The 19,983-nt window shown below is 38.2% G+C and overlaps 1 protein-coding gene across 1 annotated transcript in view; it reads left to right on the top strand.

Moving 5' to 3' along the window:
• LOC123311076 (neuroligin-1-like) overlaps positions 1–19,983 on the top strand; it is a 167,206-nt gene extending 147,223 nt beyond the window's left edge. Inside the window, exons 8-13 of the mRNA XM_044894841.1 lie at positions 51–529; positions 3,348–3,496; positions 6,931–7,070; positions 14,121–14,273; positions 16,370–16,753; positions 18,600–19,983. Of these exons, the coding sequence (XP_044750776.1) occupies positions 51–529; positions 3,348–3,496; positions 6,931–7,070; positions 14,121–14,273; positions 16,370–16,753; positions 18,600–19,048 (1,754 nt within the window). The 3' untranslated portion in view covers positions 19,049–19,983. The remainder of the gene's footprint in view (positions 1–50; positions 530–3,347; positions 3,497–6,930; positions 7,071–14,120; positions 14,274–16,369; positions 16,754–18,599) is intronic.

The raw sequence follows: 19,983 nt of genomic DNA, 5'->3' as shown, positions 1-19,983 counted from the left end.
TCATAATTTCCCGAAGTTAGTACTGCGTATTAATTGACCTTTTTCCACAGGTTTCGCACCGTTCGTAGACGGTACGATTCTCCTAAATCCCTCTACCAATGTGCCATTGACGACAGGCGGTGGTACCTCCAGCACCGTCGCCACCTCTGCCGGCTTCGAGTTTGCGGACTTCCCAGAGCGGGACCTGATCCTCTCCCTGACCAGCACCGAGTCCTACCTGGACCTCAGCGCGCAGGACCTCGAATTCGGCTTTAACGAGAGCAGGCGCGATCGCATTTTGAGGACGTTCGTGAGAAATTCCTATTACTATCATTTGAACGAGATATTTTCGACGTTAAAAAACGAGTACACGGACTGGGAGCGGCCCACGCAGAATCCGCTGAGTGTGCGGGACGCCGCGTTGGACGTGTTAAGTGACGGTCACACTGCCGCGCCTCTCATTAGGATAGGTTACCTGCATGCCTTGAGGGGAGGGAAGACGTTTTTTCTACATTTCAATCATCAGAACGGAGAGAGAGACTTTCCCATGGTGAGTAACGTCTTGGTTGATGGTCAGGATGTAGTTTTACAGGTGTTCGGTCTGACCAATCAGTTTTTCAGTTCACCAACTTCGCAGATCGAAAAAAATCATACTGGTGTATAAATCAGCCTCTTTAATTTGTTAATCATGCTTGTAGTGAGAAAATTTTGATACATTACCGAATCCTAAGACGCACGTTCATAAGAAATAGTTGTAATATGAATTCGTTTATACTGAGTGTTCAGTTTTGTATCTCATTTCAACCATTAGTTCAGAGGCCTATTGAATGAGTATCGATGAAGGCCTTCTTGCTTCCTCCGATGAAAAGGTTGAGAATCGCGACAAAATCTGGATTGGGTCATCCAATATCCCATCGATCCCGATCTTGATTGATGAAGCAAATTTTCCGAAAACAAAGGACTGGGTAATACCTCCTACCCTAATATTCCGTGAACCGGCTTTCTGTACAGACTCCCTGCGTCGTTTGATATTGAGCAATAATCCATCAACAATAATCCTGCCATTATTAGTTGATCGGGCTCGCCAGTATCATAATGTATTTTGCGAGGAAAAAATTTGGTGCAGAAGCTTTTCTAATCCGCTCGTTTGTTGCGTGAAAGGAAGAGCGATTTAGGAAGTTATGCATCACGTGTTGGGTCCAGATTTGGATAGATGCTCGGAGGGGTTAATCGCGTTAGAGTTTTTCTTCTTCGGGGTGGAGATGTTTATGGATCCAATATTGATGTGGGACACTTACTATACTCCATTCACATTTATTTTAGCAGTCGGTTGGCCATGAAATAATTTTCTCAAGTTTTTGTAACTAGAACGGAGTAAGGTTGGCACTCATGAAATGTCGTTAATGTCATAACGCCGTTGACACATCTAATATCAATTTTTGTAACGAAAATGCCGAAAGTGATTGAAAAAAGAGACAGGGTTTCAGGAAGTGCTATTTAGAAATCAGGTCCGCTCATTCAAATAGTTATACCCTGATATTCTAAAATCCACAATACGTCAGACGGTAGCGAAGATATTCAATGTGAGAGAATTTATAAAATGTTTCATCTGAGTCTAAACGACTTATATTTCAGCTGAAAATTTCCACAATCAGAAAGATTGTGAATGAAGAGGATGACAAAGAATTTCTTCTTATTGAGAGACCTAAAAAGTGGTGGCATTTGAGAATTTTATGTTTGAGTGAATGAATGCGAAAAGTTTACTACTGGATTTTCGATTAATGTAATCGTAGAATAAGTTATTATATCAATGTTTTAAGATGAACAGCCACAAATACTCGCCAGTTGTCTTGTTAATTGTTTATTCATGCGAAATTTTTGTTCAAAGGTGAAGTTCATCTTAACTTGAAACTTCCTTTAATTCCTTTTACTTATATTGATGCAAGATGATTTTTGTTGAAGAATTTAACATTCTTGTAATTATCTGTTAATTCCTTCGGGAGATACCCATTCCTAACCACTGCTTTATATGCATTTCATCTTCGGGTTAATATTTTTGAAATTTACAACTGATGTAACGTATCCGAACTTTAGCCAAAGAAGATAACAAACATTAACTCATTTCAAGCTAGTGCATATTATGATATTATACTGATCTCTTGTATTTTCCATGCAAATAACTGGATTTGGTATGCCTTCAATCAGTTTGTATAAACTTCAATTATGTTCGTCACATATTTTCCGAAGAGATTCGACATTGTGATAAAAAACGTAAGAACAGAAACTTTTACGTAGAATGGGCAACTTATCGTTGATTTAAAACCCAAAAATGTTTTGACAAGCGTCATAACCCCACAGTTTCGTACTATACAGAGTGAAATGTGTAAAATTTCCATGGCCAACCGACTGCTAAAATAAAAGTGAACGGAGTATATGTAGTTATAATTTCTACATTATTTTGATGATGTGCGATGTTCACCTCTCACACTGGATTTTTTTGCTTTAAACCTCGTACAACAAGAAGAGCTTGAAAAAAATAACCCTGCACGAGATGTTTTTCAACTTGAGTACAAATCTCCTTCGAATTAGCCCTCATATTCTTACCATTACAATCGTACGAATATAAATCAACACGCATAACACGAGGAGCTTTACTAGGGCATCCATTAGAGCTTCATTCCTTTCACGGAAAATTCAAATTCTCATTAAATGAATGTGGCGAAGCTGTAACAAAATGTATTAATTCTTCCGAATGAACCCGTTTTAATGGCGACAAAACTGGCGATAAAATATCCGCAAATTCAGGCGTGGTTTCGCTCAAATTCATTTAATTTCGAGCCGACGGTTCCACGCGGCAGCATCCGGTCGAAAATAAGAAGATCCAACCATGAAAGAGACATTAAGGGGACACCCGAAACCAAATTACACTCACCTGCTGTGCATTTCGTACCTCTTTTATTATTCAGAACGACGCTGTCTATATGCCGGTATATTTTGTTGATTTTGGTCGGACGTCAAGTCGCCTGTTTTATACCAGATACATGCAGATCTTTGGGATGGTCGCGTCGAATATGGAATGAGGGAAGTTGAATGAGTTTAGTGTCATTCGCTCAACTTGTCGCTGAAGAAGACAATATGTTATTTATGCCCCGGATGAGAATGCTTTCGCAGTTTTGAGATCGTGAGAGATTTTACGATCTCCCTCCTCGAGGAACTTTAGCATTTCAAATTGCACCAAAACGTCTTCGTTCTACCGATAATATTAGGGTAAAATCTCAATTTTCCGCATAAAATCGATTTATCGACGATCTAGGTATTTTTTCGAAACAGTTTTTGGTGTATCGTTGTCAATTTTGATTTTTTTTCAGAGGACTGGTAGCGTGAGAGGAGAAGACTTGCCTTATGTCCTTGGATTGCCTTTAATCCAAGGTGGATTCTTCATACACAATTACAGCCGAACTGACATAGCAGTAGCTAAAGCCCTGATTCACTACCTCAGCAATTTTGCCAAAACGGGGTAAGCAAGAATTCACACATTCAATTTTGTCGTCACAGTATGAAGAAAAAGATGCGCATCCACTAACTAGTAAAAGAAAACGATGTTTTATGTTCCGACCTATCTAACCTAACCTACATTCATAAATCAACTGAATGGTCAACATCTGAATGACCAAACCCTGTATTAATCTGAGAGAGAATGGTTTAAAACAATTCTTCTTCGAATGATAAGTGACTGAATAACTTTTTCAATTATTAACAGACGAACTCCTGAATAAGGCTGGAGAATGCTTAACGAAACTTTGTGGTAAATGCTCAAAACTGATAGAAACCAAATTGATCATAAAATGAATTCGATTAAGCTAAGGAGATCCAATGCTGCTAAACTCCAAAGAAAGTCACCAATTTTTCGATAAAATTGCGACACAAAATAACAGACAGTACAGATTCTTACAGCAAAACAGTACCTACATACTCAAACTAAGTTCTCTCGGAGAAAATAATTCAATCAATTGCAAAGTAATTGAAACTACATGATTGATTTATACGATTTCATGAGTTATATTTCTTCAATTTCCCAAATAGTTGGGAAGCCAAAGAGGTAAATTCGGGATTTACTCGAGCGTGTCAGATTAATATTAGGAGATATACCTTGGACCCTGTAGGAAAAGTATAAATTCTCCTAATCTGACAATTTGAGAGTGACGAAAATGTGTGGGAGGGCGCCAAACTTGCAAATAAAAAACGTCACGTGTACATTCTCGAGCACGGTGACTTTTTTTCTTATACTGAAGCTATTGATTTCAAGAAAAATGGAAAAAATATAATCTGACAGTTTCAGCAAGCCGAGCAATGAAAATTAGGCATAAAGGTCACAGAAATCAGTTTTTATTTAATTATCTACTCTCCTGGTCTTCAAATTGTTTTCGCATTGATTATGAAAGTTGTTGGGCATAACATTTTCTACAAATTATGTCCGAAGCAATTTTTTCTACGTTTGAACGTTTTCCAGATATATGGCAACAAATATACTACATTAGACTGGGTTTCTACATTGACCTTGGTCTTTCGCATGTGTGGCTTAGCTCCTGGCCTTTATCGCCCTGTAACTCGAATACTGGTAAGGGTAGGAAAAATTGCTTCAGACAAAAGTTGTTCAGAATTTAAGTATCTACGACTTTGATGATGAATACAAAAACGATTAGAGTTACAGGAAAGGAGATATTTAAGAAAAATGCATTGTTATCATCTTCAAACTGTCAGATTAAGAAAACTCCTCTTGATTAGTGTCAGATTAATGGGTCAACACTTCTGCAACACCGAGATTAACCATCTATATGAAAATCTGACACGCTCGAGTATGTACACCTGACAATTTTTGTTTTACATCTTTCAGAATCTGTAGACGCTTTCCCCACCGCTGAAAGTGTATACATCATAGAACCTTTTCTTCTTTCTACCATCTAATCTTCAAAATCCACTAGGTCTCCACGACGCTCGAGTAAATCCCGATTTAGCATCGTCGTCTCCTCAACTAAAAAGAATCTTTATATTCGAGTCTGTCTTAAGATAGATATTATGAATCCGAAAGTTATAGGTTATAATCCCGACTTATAAGTCGGAAAATAAAATAATTCCTTGGCGCTTCTAGCCTACCCAGAATCACCCATCAAATTCGGCAAAAAATATAAAAACACCGAGTCTTCTTGATGCATTCCCAATTACCGATAACATCATGAAAATTGAAGGCTGAAAAGCGAAACCAATTGAGTTACGAGTGACTTCCACACGCTTCCGATTCCGGACGATGAGAGAGCGCTTCCCCCCATTATATTTTTCCGATCGATGCCAGTCAGTTACGTCGACACCGTTTAAATCGGGAAATGTTTGCGGTCACGTAACCGTATTTTGTTCGCGGCCTGTCCTACCCGGAAAATTTCTGTGTTATGCGACTGAATTATCATTTCTCTCGGTGCCCCTATATCCTGTCGACGTTTTTTATTATGATTTATTGCCCCCATCCCCGGTTTCACCTGTATATTATTGGATTTCGAAACCCTACGATGTTCCACGTGCCTAAGGAATTTTTTTATATATATGCGTTGCTTCCCTCGTGGAAACCTCTTATTGAGAGAATAAGGAGGTTTTATTCAGCCCCATGACTTGATTTTGACTACCTTCATTTAAAAATTTTCCTTACTGCTTTCGTGTGGTACGTTATCTTCAAAAATTTGTTACATACGTCATCGAATTTTGAAATCAAGTCCTCACGTAGATTTTACCAATACGAATTGCGAAAGAGCCTATCGAAAATGCAATGAAGGAAGGAAAAAACTCCCTAGGGATCATATAAATGTTTTAACGCAAACGATCGCGAGGTTTGACATAATACTCCCCACGGACTGGTTAACAACAAAACACCGCTTCCTAAGTTTTCCTTCTCCATTAAGGACTTTATGTGAAACTTATCCCTTTATTTAATTGAATGGAAAAGAGTCTTTGCCGAATGAGGGCTATTGCACCCCTTTGAGAACCTTTAGATTATTTACTTCTAGAAGAAGTTGCTCTTTCAGAATATGTTTCACATTTAGATCTACCATGACTGTTCTAGGAGATCCGCGTATTGAAAGTTGACCTCCGAAAATTTCCCCAAAAGTTGTCAATCAGTTAAAAAATCGTCTAGACTGAACGATTACATTGAACTCCATGAAATTTCGAGATTAATTAGTGGAAGAGTTGCTGTTGCAGGATATGTATCACATTCTGATACAGGACGATTTGTTTGGGAGATACCGAACTCGAAAGTTGACCTTCGAAATATTCCCAAAAAGATGGGGCCAGTTAAAAATTTGTCAAGACCGAACGGTTGTGCCGAGATGGATGAAAATCTCAGATTTATTACTAGAACAGTTGCTCTTTCAAAATATGTATCACATTTAGATCTACGAAAATTTTCCTGGAAGATACGAGACTCGAAAGTTGACCTCCGAAAAATTCCCAATAAGATGAGGTCAGTTAAAGAAGATTACAGTTGTTTTTTATAGAGCTATGGGGGGAAAGGAGTTCATTTCCTCAAATTTAAGGGATATTCAAAAGGTACGCCTCATTTTTGTTCAAAACTACTTATCGATCGTATGTACCTAACCTAGTTATGAAATGATCCAATTCATATGGGATTCCTCCCAACTCGGATCAGACTCGTCAAAATATCGGAATAAAATAAATCTGTCTCCGGAGCCGTCATAAAATTTCCAGCGGATTTGGTCAACTTCCCAGTTCATCCAGTCTCGTACACGATAATTTACGATTTCGCGAAACGATCAAGGTTACCAAACCATCGGACCTTGATCCGCAAGATCGAAAAGCGGAAACAAAGTTTCCAGTCCGCAATCGGTTATTCGAGAAAACCAGGGTTATACATTAAACTTTTATTACACGTATTATATTCCGCAGAGACCCGAATGGCGCTGTTCCAAATGCATCTGCTTCGGAAGCCAAGAATGCACAACAAAAAGCCAAAGACGTCGAGGAGGGCGGTGCGCCATACTACTGGGACACCTACGACACCATCAATCAACTCTATCTGGAGCTAGGTGAGGAAAAACCCTTTGTCTCTACCTCTATTTCTCACTACTTGGAATGTCCGAATGAATCTTTCGGTTTCAAGTCATAAACGACGACTGACATTTTGATTACACCGAGCAATAAAGATTAAAAGAACAACTATCGATAAAGTTCATGACATTAGAAGTGTACACGCTGCGATCTTCACTCGGAGAGTTAACACAGTGCATTGAGTTGGTCCTAGATTCTTGCCAGGTGGCGCTGAGGTATATTCATACACCGTGGCTACCACTGGCAACGAATAAAGGGACCAATTCCTTTCGTTGCTCTGAGGAGGTCGAATAAGAACGGAACCATTGTCAGCATCTCGACGTAATAGGCTTTCTGTTGATACTTTGAGTGATGTTGGTTAGCTTCTTTGATTTATATCCTCATCTACGTTGATTTTTATATCAATAGATGTTATTTATCTGAATTTATTTCGATTAATATCATCTAGGCTACAGACAAGAACAGTATACAGCTCTGTCTGGGGATGGACATATTTGAGTTTCAAAATAGTCCTTGTATAAGTCTCTGAGGAAGTCAGGGAGTCATCTAATCGTTGTCAGGTGTCAGGTGAATTCTTCAGGTTTGAGGAGGCCCTAAATGTTTCCTAGCTATTGTTGGGGTTTCTGTCTTCTTCTGATTTTCCCATACCAAGGGAACCTCAGTGGCTTGCCTAGCTTGTCGCGCGTTAACTCAGGTACTCTGATACCATCCTTGTATTGACCATATTGATGCCTGTCTATAGCATTGCTATAGCTACAGAAGCTGTGAAAGTTCAAATGTGCACATTTTTCAATCAGTTCAGTGGATTCTAGACTGAATATTAATCGATTTTGTGTCATATTTCGTTGTAGTTCCCGTTGAACCATTCCTCTGGTCATTCTTTCAGCCCCAATTCATTTTCCACATTCCATATCACACTTGTTGCCTTCGTTTGCAATAATTCCGGACCGGATGATTATTCTCCCTAAACTTTCCACCCTTGCTATTGAATAGGCGGTGTTGTTTAAACGAAAGGAAATAATTAGCTTCCAATCAGTTGGTTGGTTCTGATATGCGCCCGAAAGAATATTCTGGCGTGTTCAGTTACGCGTGTGAAAAGTTGCCGGAACATTCGGAACATGGATGGAGGTTTGCGCGATCATTTTGTTTTGAAGCCAATCGAAGTTAGGTATACAGGGTGGTCCAAATCGTAACCAAGAAATTTTAACCACGTATTCTTCATCAAAAATAAGTCCTAGTTTGTCATATAAACGTATGTCGAGAAATGTTTCCTCTCCGAGATACGGGGTGTTAAAATTATAGGAAAAAAAATGTTTTTTATTAATAACTTTCACAATGCTTGAAATATTTTCATGAAATTTGAGACATAGGTTTTGAGTGTCAAGGAACACTTTTTGCATAATATCATTCCTTATTTATTTTACCAGTGTACTGCAGCGAGACTGAATATTTTCAGATAAAAAATGATACGCCAGTGGTTTTTCCGACAATGAAAATTACTATTCAAATCCTTATTTAATTTGGAGCAAATTCGGTCTCTTGACTTTTTGGTGTACGAGGCACCGTTTCCGGTTAAAAAAATAAAACACATTCTCATGCTTGAAGAAATTGCCAAAATTTGATATGGTAGGTACATAATAATAATAAGACTATTTTTGTGAACGATTTCTTCATGCATGAGAATGTGTTTTATTTTTTAACCGGAAACGGTGCCTCGTATAGCAAAAAGTCAGGAGACCGAATTTGCTCCAAATTAAATAAGGATTCAAATAGTAATTTTTATTGTCGGAAAAATCAGTAGCGTATCATTTTTATCTGAAAATATTCCGTACCGCTGCTATAGGAAAAAAAACATTTTTTTTCCTATAATTTTGACACCCGTATCTCGGAGAGGAAACATTTCTCGACATACGTTTATATGACACACTAGGACTTATTTTTGATGAAGAATACGTGGTTAAAATTTCTTGGTTACGATCTGGACCACACTGTATATATAGGGTAGAATCGACGTGGTTGAGATGATTTTGAACGTGGTTTTTGGGGTTCTCGATTTTTGTGGAATACTGAGGTTTTGATATTTCATTTCGCATGTTCTGTTCATTTTTTATCACCTTCAAAATGAGTATTATATACTGGGTGTAAATTAATAATTGCAAAAATAAAATTGTGACAAGGAATCAGCCTTTACTCCCTTCATAATACGGCACTTTTAGCTTCAAAACTGGTGTATGCATCTCTCTCGTCACTTCGATGTCCCTTTTAAGCACTACTTTCAGCAGGCACCACATCTACCCACAAACGAGATCAAGGAAACTCGAAACTGCAAACCCTCTTAGCTTATCTGGGGCTACATAAAATATCAGCGACTCCAGTCGCGACGTAGGGAGCATAACTAACCCAATTCTCAAACGGTAATTAATTTTCAGGCCCCCCCATTCTACCCACATATCAGACGCCCTTATGCCTTCATAAATAACCGCCCAACCAGGGCGCTCTGCCATAGAGCCATCGAATAGTCCCTCCTGAAAAATGATTTTCCGCCGACATTCTTCGCGAATAATTTTACAAATTCATTAATCTACGGGGCCGACGACGATGGAGATGTCATCTAATACAGGATCGCTTTTAATTAGCATGATTTACGGTTTTCGGGAAATATGAATAGCGGAAATGCCGCGGCAGTTTTATGACGATAAGTAAATCATGTCTGCGACCGATGAGTAGTCGGCTAAGTTATGTCTTAGGATATCCTGGAAATTGGATCACCTTGTTCATCATCGATTCATAATATATATAGATGATCTGATAACAATACAGAACGATAACTCAACTTTTTCCTAGAAAAAGGTATAGCAGAAGCAAAGAATTACGTTTAGACACAGAATATGCAAAATTCCATAACCTATACTTTTCGACGATTGTTTTTGGACGCAGATTATAATCAAGTTTTCTTCTAGAGAGACAAAATTTCATCTTATATTTCGGTGAAGCTTGATTGTTAATAGTGAACTAAAATATACAGGGGAGTCTTTGATTCGTACAAATATTTCAACAGTAGACTCTTGAGGTCGAAAGAAAAACTACCATTTTTTCCTATTCGGCCCTGATAAAAATTTATAGCCAAGACAGCTGTTTTCAGTATGTTTGCCGTATCAATTCGGCATCACGGGCATTCTGGAAGCTAAAGGTCAGAGTGTTTCAAAACCACGACCTCAATCTGAAGTCCAAGACAGCTGTTTACAAAGCAGTCGTCCTCCCAACGCTTCTTTACGGAAGCGAAAGCTGGACGCCCTACAGGCGACATATTAAACAGCTTGAACAAACGCAACAACGTCATCTAAGACAGATAATGCACATCAGATGGTTCCACAAAGTTTCGAATGCAGGAGTCTTGCAACGCGCGAGTTGTACAACAATTGAGACTCAAGTAACGAGGGCCCGACTCAGATGGAGTGGCCACATTCTGAGGATGCAAGACACAAGACTCCCCAAAATAGCTATGTATGGCGAATTGACAGAGGGAGCCCGGAAACCAGGAGGCCAGTATAAGCTGTTTAAGGATACACTACATCCATCCCTAAAATCAGTTAATGCCAATCATAACTGGGAACAACTAGCGTTAGACAGGTCACAGTGTAGGTCTTTGGTACACAGTTATAATGGAGACTCAAAAAGGATACAGCGGTGGCCAGATCTGGTTGGTGACTGTCCACGCCTGGAGTGTGGAAGGATCTGTAGGTCACGGTTGGGTCTCTTCAGTCACAGGAGGGCACACAGTCGCAATTAGCCCTGAGAAACTATAAGTCTATTCTTCTTTTTGTAGATTTATTCCCGGTAACAGGATACAGCAATGAATGAATGAATATAGCCACTTTAAGTTTTCATAATGGAATATAAAAATTACCTTCAGAATAACTAGCTAAATCTATGACACTTCACATCTGTGGATCTTCAGAGTTGTATTCGGTCAAAGTACACAATTTTTTCGAATTTCACAGATACTTTTCAATTTTTGAACATGAAATTACTCGAAAACAGTGCATTATACGAGAAAATATGAAGAATACTTTTATTTTAAAAAATGTTCAAATATTCATCAGATAGCGTCCAACTTAGTTTCAAGAGATAGGTTCTTCGAATTTTTGGTATTTTTATGGTACGTAAGGATCGTATTGAGAAAACTGGAAATTGTAGGTGATATCTTGTCTTCATAAAAGATTGATCCAATAAAGGAAAAACTATATTCAGAAATTCATTTCATTCGCCAAAACCGTTTGTGAGATAGAACTGAAAATAACATTTTTTATGGTTTTTCAACAGCCTGTATCTTTCAAACCGAGCCGATTCGGAAAAAATGGTAAAGGAAAAAAGTGTTTCTTTTTACCTCAAGAATCTACTGTTAAAATATTTGTTAGAAGACCCACCCTGTATAAAGAATTGTTCCCTACTACTCTTGTCATTGTCATACCTTTTGATATTGAATATTGAAAAAGGCTAGAGTGAGTACTCCAAATCACAATGAAATTAAGTGGTCAAAAATCCCATCCATTGGAATAGCTCGTAAATGTGGGTATCTATTTTCAAACAGTCTCTTCGATGCGCGAGCCAGAATCAGCAACAATATCCGACAATCAATCGCTGAAGAATTTCCAAATGGCCCCAAATGTAACGATATTCGATGCGTGTGTCCAATTATGAAATTTTTCCGTGATTAAAAAGCCGGAGTTACGGCCGCGGAATGAGTTTTTTGGGATTCATCGGGAGGGTTGGAAGCCGTATTTTTAATATCCTCCTTGCCCATGATGATGATTAATAACTGCCTACAGTTCAGTGGGATGAAAATTCAATTAAAACTCAACCCTCAGATGTCGTATCCTGGCCAGGGCACCAATTGCAATCTCCAGAAATTTGCGTACTGCTACGGCCACTCTAAATGGTTTCATTTTATCTGCTGATGAGAAATGTTCATGCTGCTTATATCATAATCAGAACGTTGAATCCTGCCGGATGGAGGAGACGAAAAACTTGATATTTCGTCCGCGCGGCGATGAGAATTGATGTCGGGATTTGTTTCCTTGCAGCCTCTCCTGGCTCGCGTTATCTCCCTTCCACGGGCATCTGGAAGAGTGCAGCGTAATTGGATTTCATTCATTTGAAACAATGGCGAACAATTTTTTTGATCCTTGCCGAATGTCCGACATTAATCAGCGCTCAGATTTTTCTCGCAATTTTCGGATTAGGGTATAAATCTTTGGGACGTAGTCTCATGTTTAACCAATTCTTCGCGAAGTTTCCATTCCGACAGCGTTGAAGTTGTTTATTGAGAAAAATTGTGTGTCTCTTCCATCCCGAAAGCACCTTTTTTATCTCTGTTCAGGGATGGTTTTGAAATGGAACAGGAACATATGCATATTCTCCTCATCTCTTCTATACTCCATTCACTTTTATTTTAGCACTCGGTTGGCCATGGAAATTTGACACATTTCGCTCTGTATAGTACGAAAACGTGGGGTTATGAAGCTTGTCAAAACATTTTTGGGTTTTAAATCAACGCTATGTTGCCCGTTCTACGTAAAACACTCTCTTATTACGTATTTAATCACAATGTCGAATCTCTTCGGAAAATATGTGAACATAATTGAAGTTTATACAAACAGATTGAAGGCATGCCAAATCCAGTTATTTGCATGGAAAATATAAGAGATAAGTATAATATTATAGTATGCGCTAGCTTGAGGAGAGTTAATGTTCGTTATCTTCTTTGGCTAAACTTTAAATACATCACTTGTAGATTTCAAAAATATCTACCCGAAGATGAAATGCATATGATGCAGTGGTTGGGAATGGGTATCTTTCGAACGAATTGACAGATAATTACAAGAATGTTAAATTCTTCAACAAAAATCATCTTGCATCAATGTAACTAAAAGGAATTGAAGGAAGTTTCAAGTCAAGATGAACCTTTGAACAAAAATTTCACATGAATAAAAAAATTAACAGGACAACTGGCGCGTATTTGTGGCTGTTCATCTTAATACATTGATATAATAATAATGATTAGGTATTTATTGGTACCTTAAGACATTCATAATGTATAGGACAAGTCAAATGAAAAATAGAAAAATCAATTTTCGCGAACTTATTCTACGATGACATTCATCGAAAATCCTGTAGTAAACTTTTCGCATTAATTCACTCAAACATAAAATTCTCAAATGCCACCACTCTTTTTGGTCTCCCAATAGAAGGAAATTCTTTGTCATCCTCTTCATTCACAATCTTTCTGATTGTGGAAATATTCAGCTGAAATATAAGTCCTCTGGATTAAGCTGAAACATTATATAAATTCACTTACATTGAATATGTTCGCTACCGTCTGACGTACTGTGGATTTTAGAATATCAGGGTATAACTATTTGAATGAGCGGACCTGAATTCTAAATAGCACTTCCTGAAACCCTGTCTCTTTTTTCAATCACTTTCGGCATTGTCGTAATAGAAATTGATATTAGTTGTGGCAACGGCGTTATGACAATAACTATATTTCATAAGTGCCAACCTAACTCCGTTCTAGTTACAAAAACTTGAGAAAATTATTTCATGGCCAACCGACTGCTAAAATAAATGTGAATGCAGTAAACATTTCATGTTTAACTTTGTACACATCTTCTCCTTATTTCAGTTCTATATATCTTCTTCATCACCATTTCATTCTTCATCCACCAGTAGATAGTATTAATATCAACTCATTGGACAGTAGAGTTTGTCTTGTACTTGTACTCGTCCTGTCTTGAAACAATACATGAACTTTGGTAGAACGAAGAATTCAATTATTACCATCCCAAGTGAGAGGGAAAATAACTCACAAAAATGTTCACCTTCACCATTGGCGATTCTGTAATTCGATCGACGATTACTGTACAAACTGATCCCTCTAAACTCCAATAGATTAACCCCAGCCCATCTCTAACCATTCCGCACCACTGGATACATCCTTATCAATAACCACTGTATGTGAATTTTAGGAAATCGAGCGGAAATGAGAAATCATTACAGAGGGCACAAAATGTCGCTGTGGCTGAACCTAATACCGCAGCTGCACCGTCCCGGCGAGCCTGTAGATGACATCTCAATGAGACATCATCATTTTCAGGAGGAAGGAGATCAATATTATGACGGTAAGACCGCGTATACACGTCGGGTTTTATCCATTTTTCGCGTGATTAATATCGAAAACTGAAATATGAGACAAGCCGTGTAACTCAATGCCAACAGAAATAAATCCATTCAGGTGCGACAGTGTGTTTTATGGAAATGTATGGTCCTGATTCAAATGTATCGGGAAATTCAGAAATGGCGCCTATCTCGCAACGGAGGATGGGAGCGATTTGTTGCGCGCAGGGTTCTTCTGGATGGTGACATATTGTCAGGAAGAATTAGGGCGGGATTGGAGATGATTTCGGTGATTAGCTAGATAGAAGGGATTACCCGATAAGTGGGCAAACTATGATGGCTTCAACGCGCGGAGCAAATCGCGTACTCTCCAAAATTGCGTTGTGCAGTTCCCGAAAAATACAGGGTGGCTTACTAAGCCTTTGTGGAAAATTAATCACAAATTTGTGCTGAATGTTTTTCTATTTCATGTTTTTGAGACCTTTGCAACTGATACCGGAAACTGGCCACTACAGTTTCATTTCAAACAGCACACACAGTATATCTTTGAATCTTTAGATAGTTGATTTGATGCAAATTGCAACATATGCCATACTTTTGGTGAAAACTGAACAATCTTATAGTTAGTGGGATTCTTATGGAATAAATGGTAAAAATAGGAGATCAAATTTTTATACTTCTTGTGGAAAAGTTTTGTTCAGGAAAATTTTAACGATTTATAATTTATCTATCTATTGTGTAGTATTATAACACTGTATGCTGATCGGACCGAATTATACAGGGCGTTTGTGAGAAGATCATCTAGTTACACAAATTGAACTCATGAAAACTCAAGATTTTCTTACTATATTTTCCATTATTCCAGTAGATTCTACCTAACTAAACCCTATAACTACTGGAACTACCGGAAACCATAGAAGGAAACTGAAATTCGATGAAAATCGATGAATAGTTTTGACTTTCCATGAGTTGTACTAAAAAAACATAGCTATATCTCCATGAATTTTCCCTAATGAATTGTTCGTTGGGATTGTTGATAATCCATGAACCATTTTCGGCAAAATTGAAAGAATTATGAAATTTTATCCAACGACATACTAAGTATATCATTTGAAATAAGTAGGCTGTTTCCGGTTATTTCAGAGGTCTGAAAATATTTTGGGTGCAAAGCTCATTATCGATTAGTTTTCCATAAAAGTCTGATAGAGGCCATCGTAAAAGAAATGAAGAACAATGTAGTATTACATCACTTTGTATACTAATGTTCTTCATGTTTTCTTCTCGGAAAATAAACATCCTACGAAAAAAAAACTAATATTTCATAAAGAGACGATTAAAAAAAAATATATTTCCTGAGCACCAAGCAGAGGGGAGGAGAGAAGATGACCGATGAGTTGATATAGACAGTTGGGAATAGGGAAATTGCTCCGTTTTACCAAACCATTCTGCCAGCAGCAAAGAAACCAAACGAAACTCTAATAATCCAACCATGCCATGATGTCACTCTCGACCCTGCAGACAAATAGGAAACGACTAAAAAGCTCGAGAATTTTGACATTTACGAAACGCGAACGAATCCACGATCACAGAATGGATTCTCTTCCTTTTTTATCATTTCAGTCAGGGCGAAATAAATATACTATAGCCGCATAGTGTTTCAGTCAAACCCAACAATTCTAAATCACTGTTGCAAATTGGTGAATGCACCGGTTCACAGTATGTATCGTTTCAATGGTTATTTTCCTGACGAGCTGGAAAAGCGGTACCTACTTCCAATGCGGGAAAAGTTGTGCAAACAGTTGGAAGAAGTAATGAGCACATTTCCAAACGCTAGTTGAACCCAGGAAAAATATCATTTTGAATAGAATTCTCCCATTTGCATTATGAGCATGAAAAACCAACAGAAACACTGAATATGTTTGGTAATTCGGCTTTTTCACCAAAAATATACGATTCTTGGAAAATTCTTCACAAGTAACTCAATTTCGGAAGTATAGAAATGAATGATCACACCAGCAGAATAATTTATTCTGCCTAGACCTCATATAGTGACCCTCATTGAAATTCAATATCAAAATATCGAAATTTCTTCTATACTCAGGTTCCGTCCGAGCCCAGACCAACCAGAAACCATCGTTCATACACGGCGTCCCCGACACAGCTCTGACCAGCCGCACCACAACGTCCAACCCCACGTCCTCCACACCTGCCCCTCCAAAATCGGACACAGCCGTTCAGGCCACGACCACAGAGTGTCCCCCAAACGTGACCCTTGCCGTACCCAGCATCTCGAAGAACAACCACAACAACCTTCTACGAAAGCTGGCATCGAATCAATACCAGTCGTACACTACGGCCCTGACAGTGACCATTGCCGTGGGATGTTTTTTGCTGTTGTTGAACATTCTCATTTTCGCTGGTATTTATCATCAGAGGGACAGGGGGAAGAAGGAACAGAAGAAAAAGGAAGAACAGGCGGAAGCGGGTGAGTCATTCGCTTTGTTTCAGTGGAGTCACGAGAAAAAACAGCTTCAGCAACAAATATCACATACTTTTAATGCCACCATCTATAGCCCACTACAATAAATCAATTTCAGAGGAAAAATCTTGATGAAATAAAAAATAATTGATGAAAACAACTTCAATATCCCAGTTTTTCTAAAAGAGGATGTCAAGATACGAGGATATATTGAAAAATTCTTAGCCTACTCTAGAACCAAACAAAACTTCAATTTCAAAATATTTTATTACTCAACATATTCTCATCTTCAATGGATACAGTTATGTATTACAGCGGACCTGCAACGTCTCTACCAGCGGGTTTCATAAAACTCTTACTGCCCGATCAACGATTTGACAGTCACTGGATTTCAAAAACGAACTCACTAAAACTTTTTCATTCCTATATATATTGAACAAGAAGCAATTTAGAATCATTGAATAGATGTATATAGATCATAATTTGATTCGAGAATTGAATTCCGAATTCTTATGGCTGAATTATTGATTGAAAACAAATTGACGTTTATCTGTCAATCAAGCGTTGATTCCCCGATCGAGCTTTATGAAACCGGGGGTAGACCTTTCAAAAAAAAAATGTTTCTTCTTGCTTTGCAAACCAGACCTCCACAGCTTTTATTACCTGGAAGAAAATTTACGACCATTTAAACGTTTTTTCAGTTGGGGGAAGAGATGATAGTCGGATGGAGCCAAATCTGGTAAATTAGGGGGGTGTTCTAGTAATTCAAATCATGACAACATGAAATTTGTGTGCGGGGGCGTTGTCCTGCAATAACAAAACACCTTTGGATAGCTTTCCGCGTCTTTTCTCTTTAATTTTTTCCTGTAGAGTGGTCAGTAATGTCGAATAGTAATCTCCAGTTATTGTTCTACCCTTATCCAAAAAAACAATCATGATTACTCCATGGCAATCCCAAAAAACTGATGCAAGAACTTTTCCAGCAGATTTTTGGACAAGAAACTTCTTAGGTCTTGGAGAACCAGAGTGTCGCCATTCTATCGATTGTTGCTTTGTTTCTGGATCGTAAAAATGTACCCAAGTCTAATCCATAGTAACAATTCGGTTCAAGAAATCTACATCGTTTTCAAATCGAGCACAGATCGAACGCGATGCTTCTACCCTTGCACGCTTTTGGTCAACATTAAAACATTTGGGGATCCATTTTTCAGCAATTCTTCTCATGTCCAAATTGACGTGAACTATATGATGAACGCGTTCGTATGAAATATTCAGTGCTTCAGATATCCGATTGTCTGATAAAATCATGTCATGAACTGCATCGATATTTTCGTGGACTGACACAAAAACTGGTCTTCCCGATCGGTCATCATCTTAAAGGGAAAATTTACCTCTTTTGAAGCTTGCAGTTCAATTATTCACGGTCGCATACGAAGGACATTGATCACTAAGGGTATTGAGCATATATTCGTAAATCTGCTTAGCTCTTAACCCTTTTAAACATAGGTACTTGATGATGGCTCGATACTCGAGGTGGACATCTTTCTTATTGCGAAACTCTGGTTTACTTTTTTGACCTCAAACTTCACACTGACACTTCTAATGAGTTATTGTTCGTTGCTATGGTAACGCAATATATTTTCATGCATGGAACTGGTTTAGGCTAACTTGACATCAATACATCCTCGTAACTCATCGAAAGCCACGAATAAATAAAGAATTCTATACGTGATCTTCAGCAATTGTCGAGTGGTGCATCATTCTGTAGCTATCTGATGACTAGGTACTATGATTCTCGATCTTCATGGAAACATCGCCTTCTTGAATTCAATTTGTCTCTCGAAATTTCCAGGAAGCTGCAGTTCATCGGCGGAGATGTACAGCAAGAGCTACGAGACCCGCCATATGTCTTCCTACGACTGTGGCAAAAGCCCATACCTACCCAGAGGCAACAGCTGCAAATCCCTACACAACTACATCGACGACTACGCGTGCGAGAAGAAGATCTTCGCCGACGTGCAGATGACAGAACTCCCCCTCCAACAGTTCAATTCATCCCCCATCAAACGTCCACCGGAAGTGGTCATATCCACGCAGTCCACTTCCTGTCAACCTCCGGACATCACCACTGTGTCCAATACTTGCGTGGCCTCGCAAACAAACGATCCAGACGAGGATAAACCTTCGCAGCCTAAGACTGTTTCGGTGTGCAATCAGACTGGTATTTTAAGACCACACGGTGCCCCCACCACGCCTGGAACTATGAAAAAACGGGTCCAGATACAGGAGATCTCGGTTTGATGATTTCGTGAATTGAAGTGGATGTAATATATAGTTAAATTGAAGTTAATCAAAAATGGCAGATTGGATATCATATCTGACTGTTTTTTAGTTCCATCAGAAGATGTTTTAAGAAGAGTCGAACGATTTTTAACCGATATTTTTGTAATCCTGAATACTTTCCGGAGCTTACTGTATATTGATTGGTTTCAGTGTTCATTCGGATGTGTGAGCGATGTGTGGAGGTCCCACCAAATATTCAGAATATCGCTGATAGAAAATGGATTGAAATTTGTTTACGTTTTATCGTTTTTCCAAGTTGAACGTCCCTCACATCCATCCGAGTCTAGTTCGGACCCTCCTAAAATGCAGGAATTGTTTTTCATATGGTTCCTTTTACAGAAACTGAAGGAATTGATTCAATTCACAAATTGGCTTGAGTTATCCAAAAGGGTGCATACTTGGATCAAATATATAGACTACATTTCTTGCATTCAAGATTTTACTCATCGAAAAGTGTGAACTTAAAATTGATATTGAAATCAAAGACCAGATCAAAATCTAATGTTTAATGTTGTTGTTCAGTTCGTTAATACCCGTTATTGAACTTTTTTGAAATGGACAATCTATTATATTTCTTTAAATGTTTATAGCTGTTAATTGTAACAGATTTCTCCGATAATTGTCAGCATTTTCATTATGTAGTATTGTCTGAATAAATTTCAGTGCAATGTTCATCGCAACGTGGACAAAATGAAGGCGAAAAGAATATTCTGAGTGAAATTTATTAGTTGTTTTTATTGTATTGTTGCGTTGTTGCACTTGGAAATGGAATGTTATCAGCAGAGGCCTATTTCTAAAAGGAAAATGGAATATGAAATCAGTTTCCATATGTTGTTTTGTTCTTTTCAATGATTTGTAATCAAAATAACTAAATATACTTTATCTTTATAGAA

This window comes from Coccinella septempunctata, chromosome 4 (assembly GCF_907165205.1).
Source record: "Coccinella septempunctata chromosome 4, icCocSept1.1, whole genome shotgun sequence".
Taxonomy (NCBI): domain Eukaryota; kingdom Metazoa; phylum Arthropoda; class Insecta; order Coleoptera; family Coccinellidae; genus Coccinella; species Coccinella septempunctata.
Note: the sequence above shows the minus strand (reverse complement) of the source record. Positions and strands in the feature narration are given on the sequence as shown.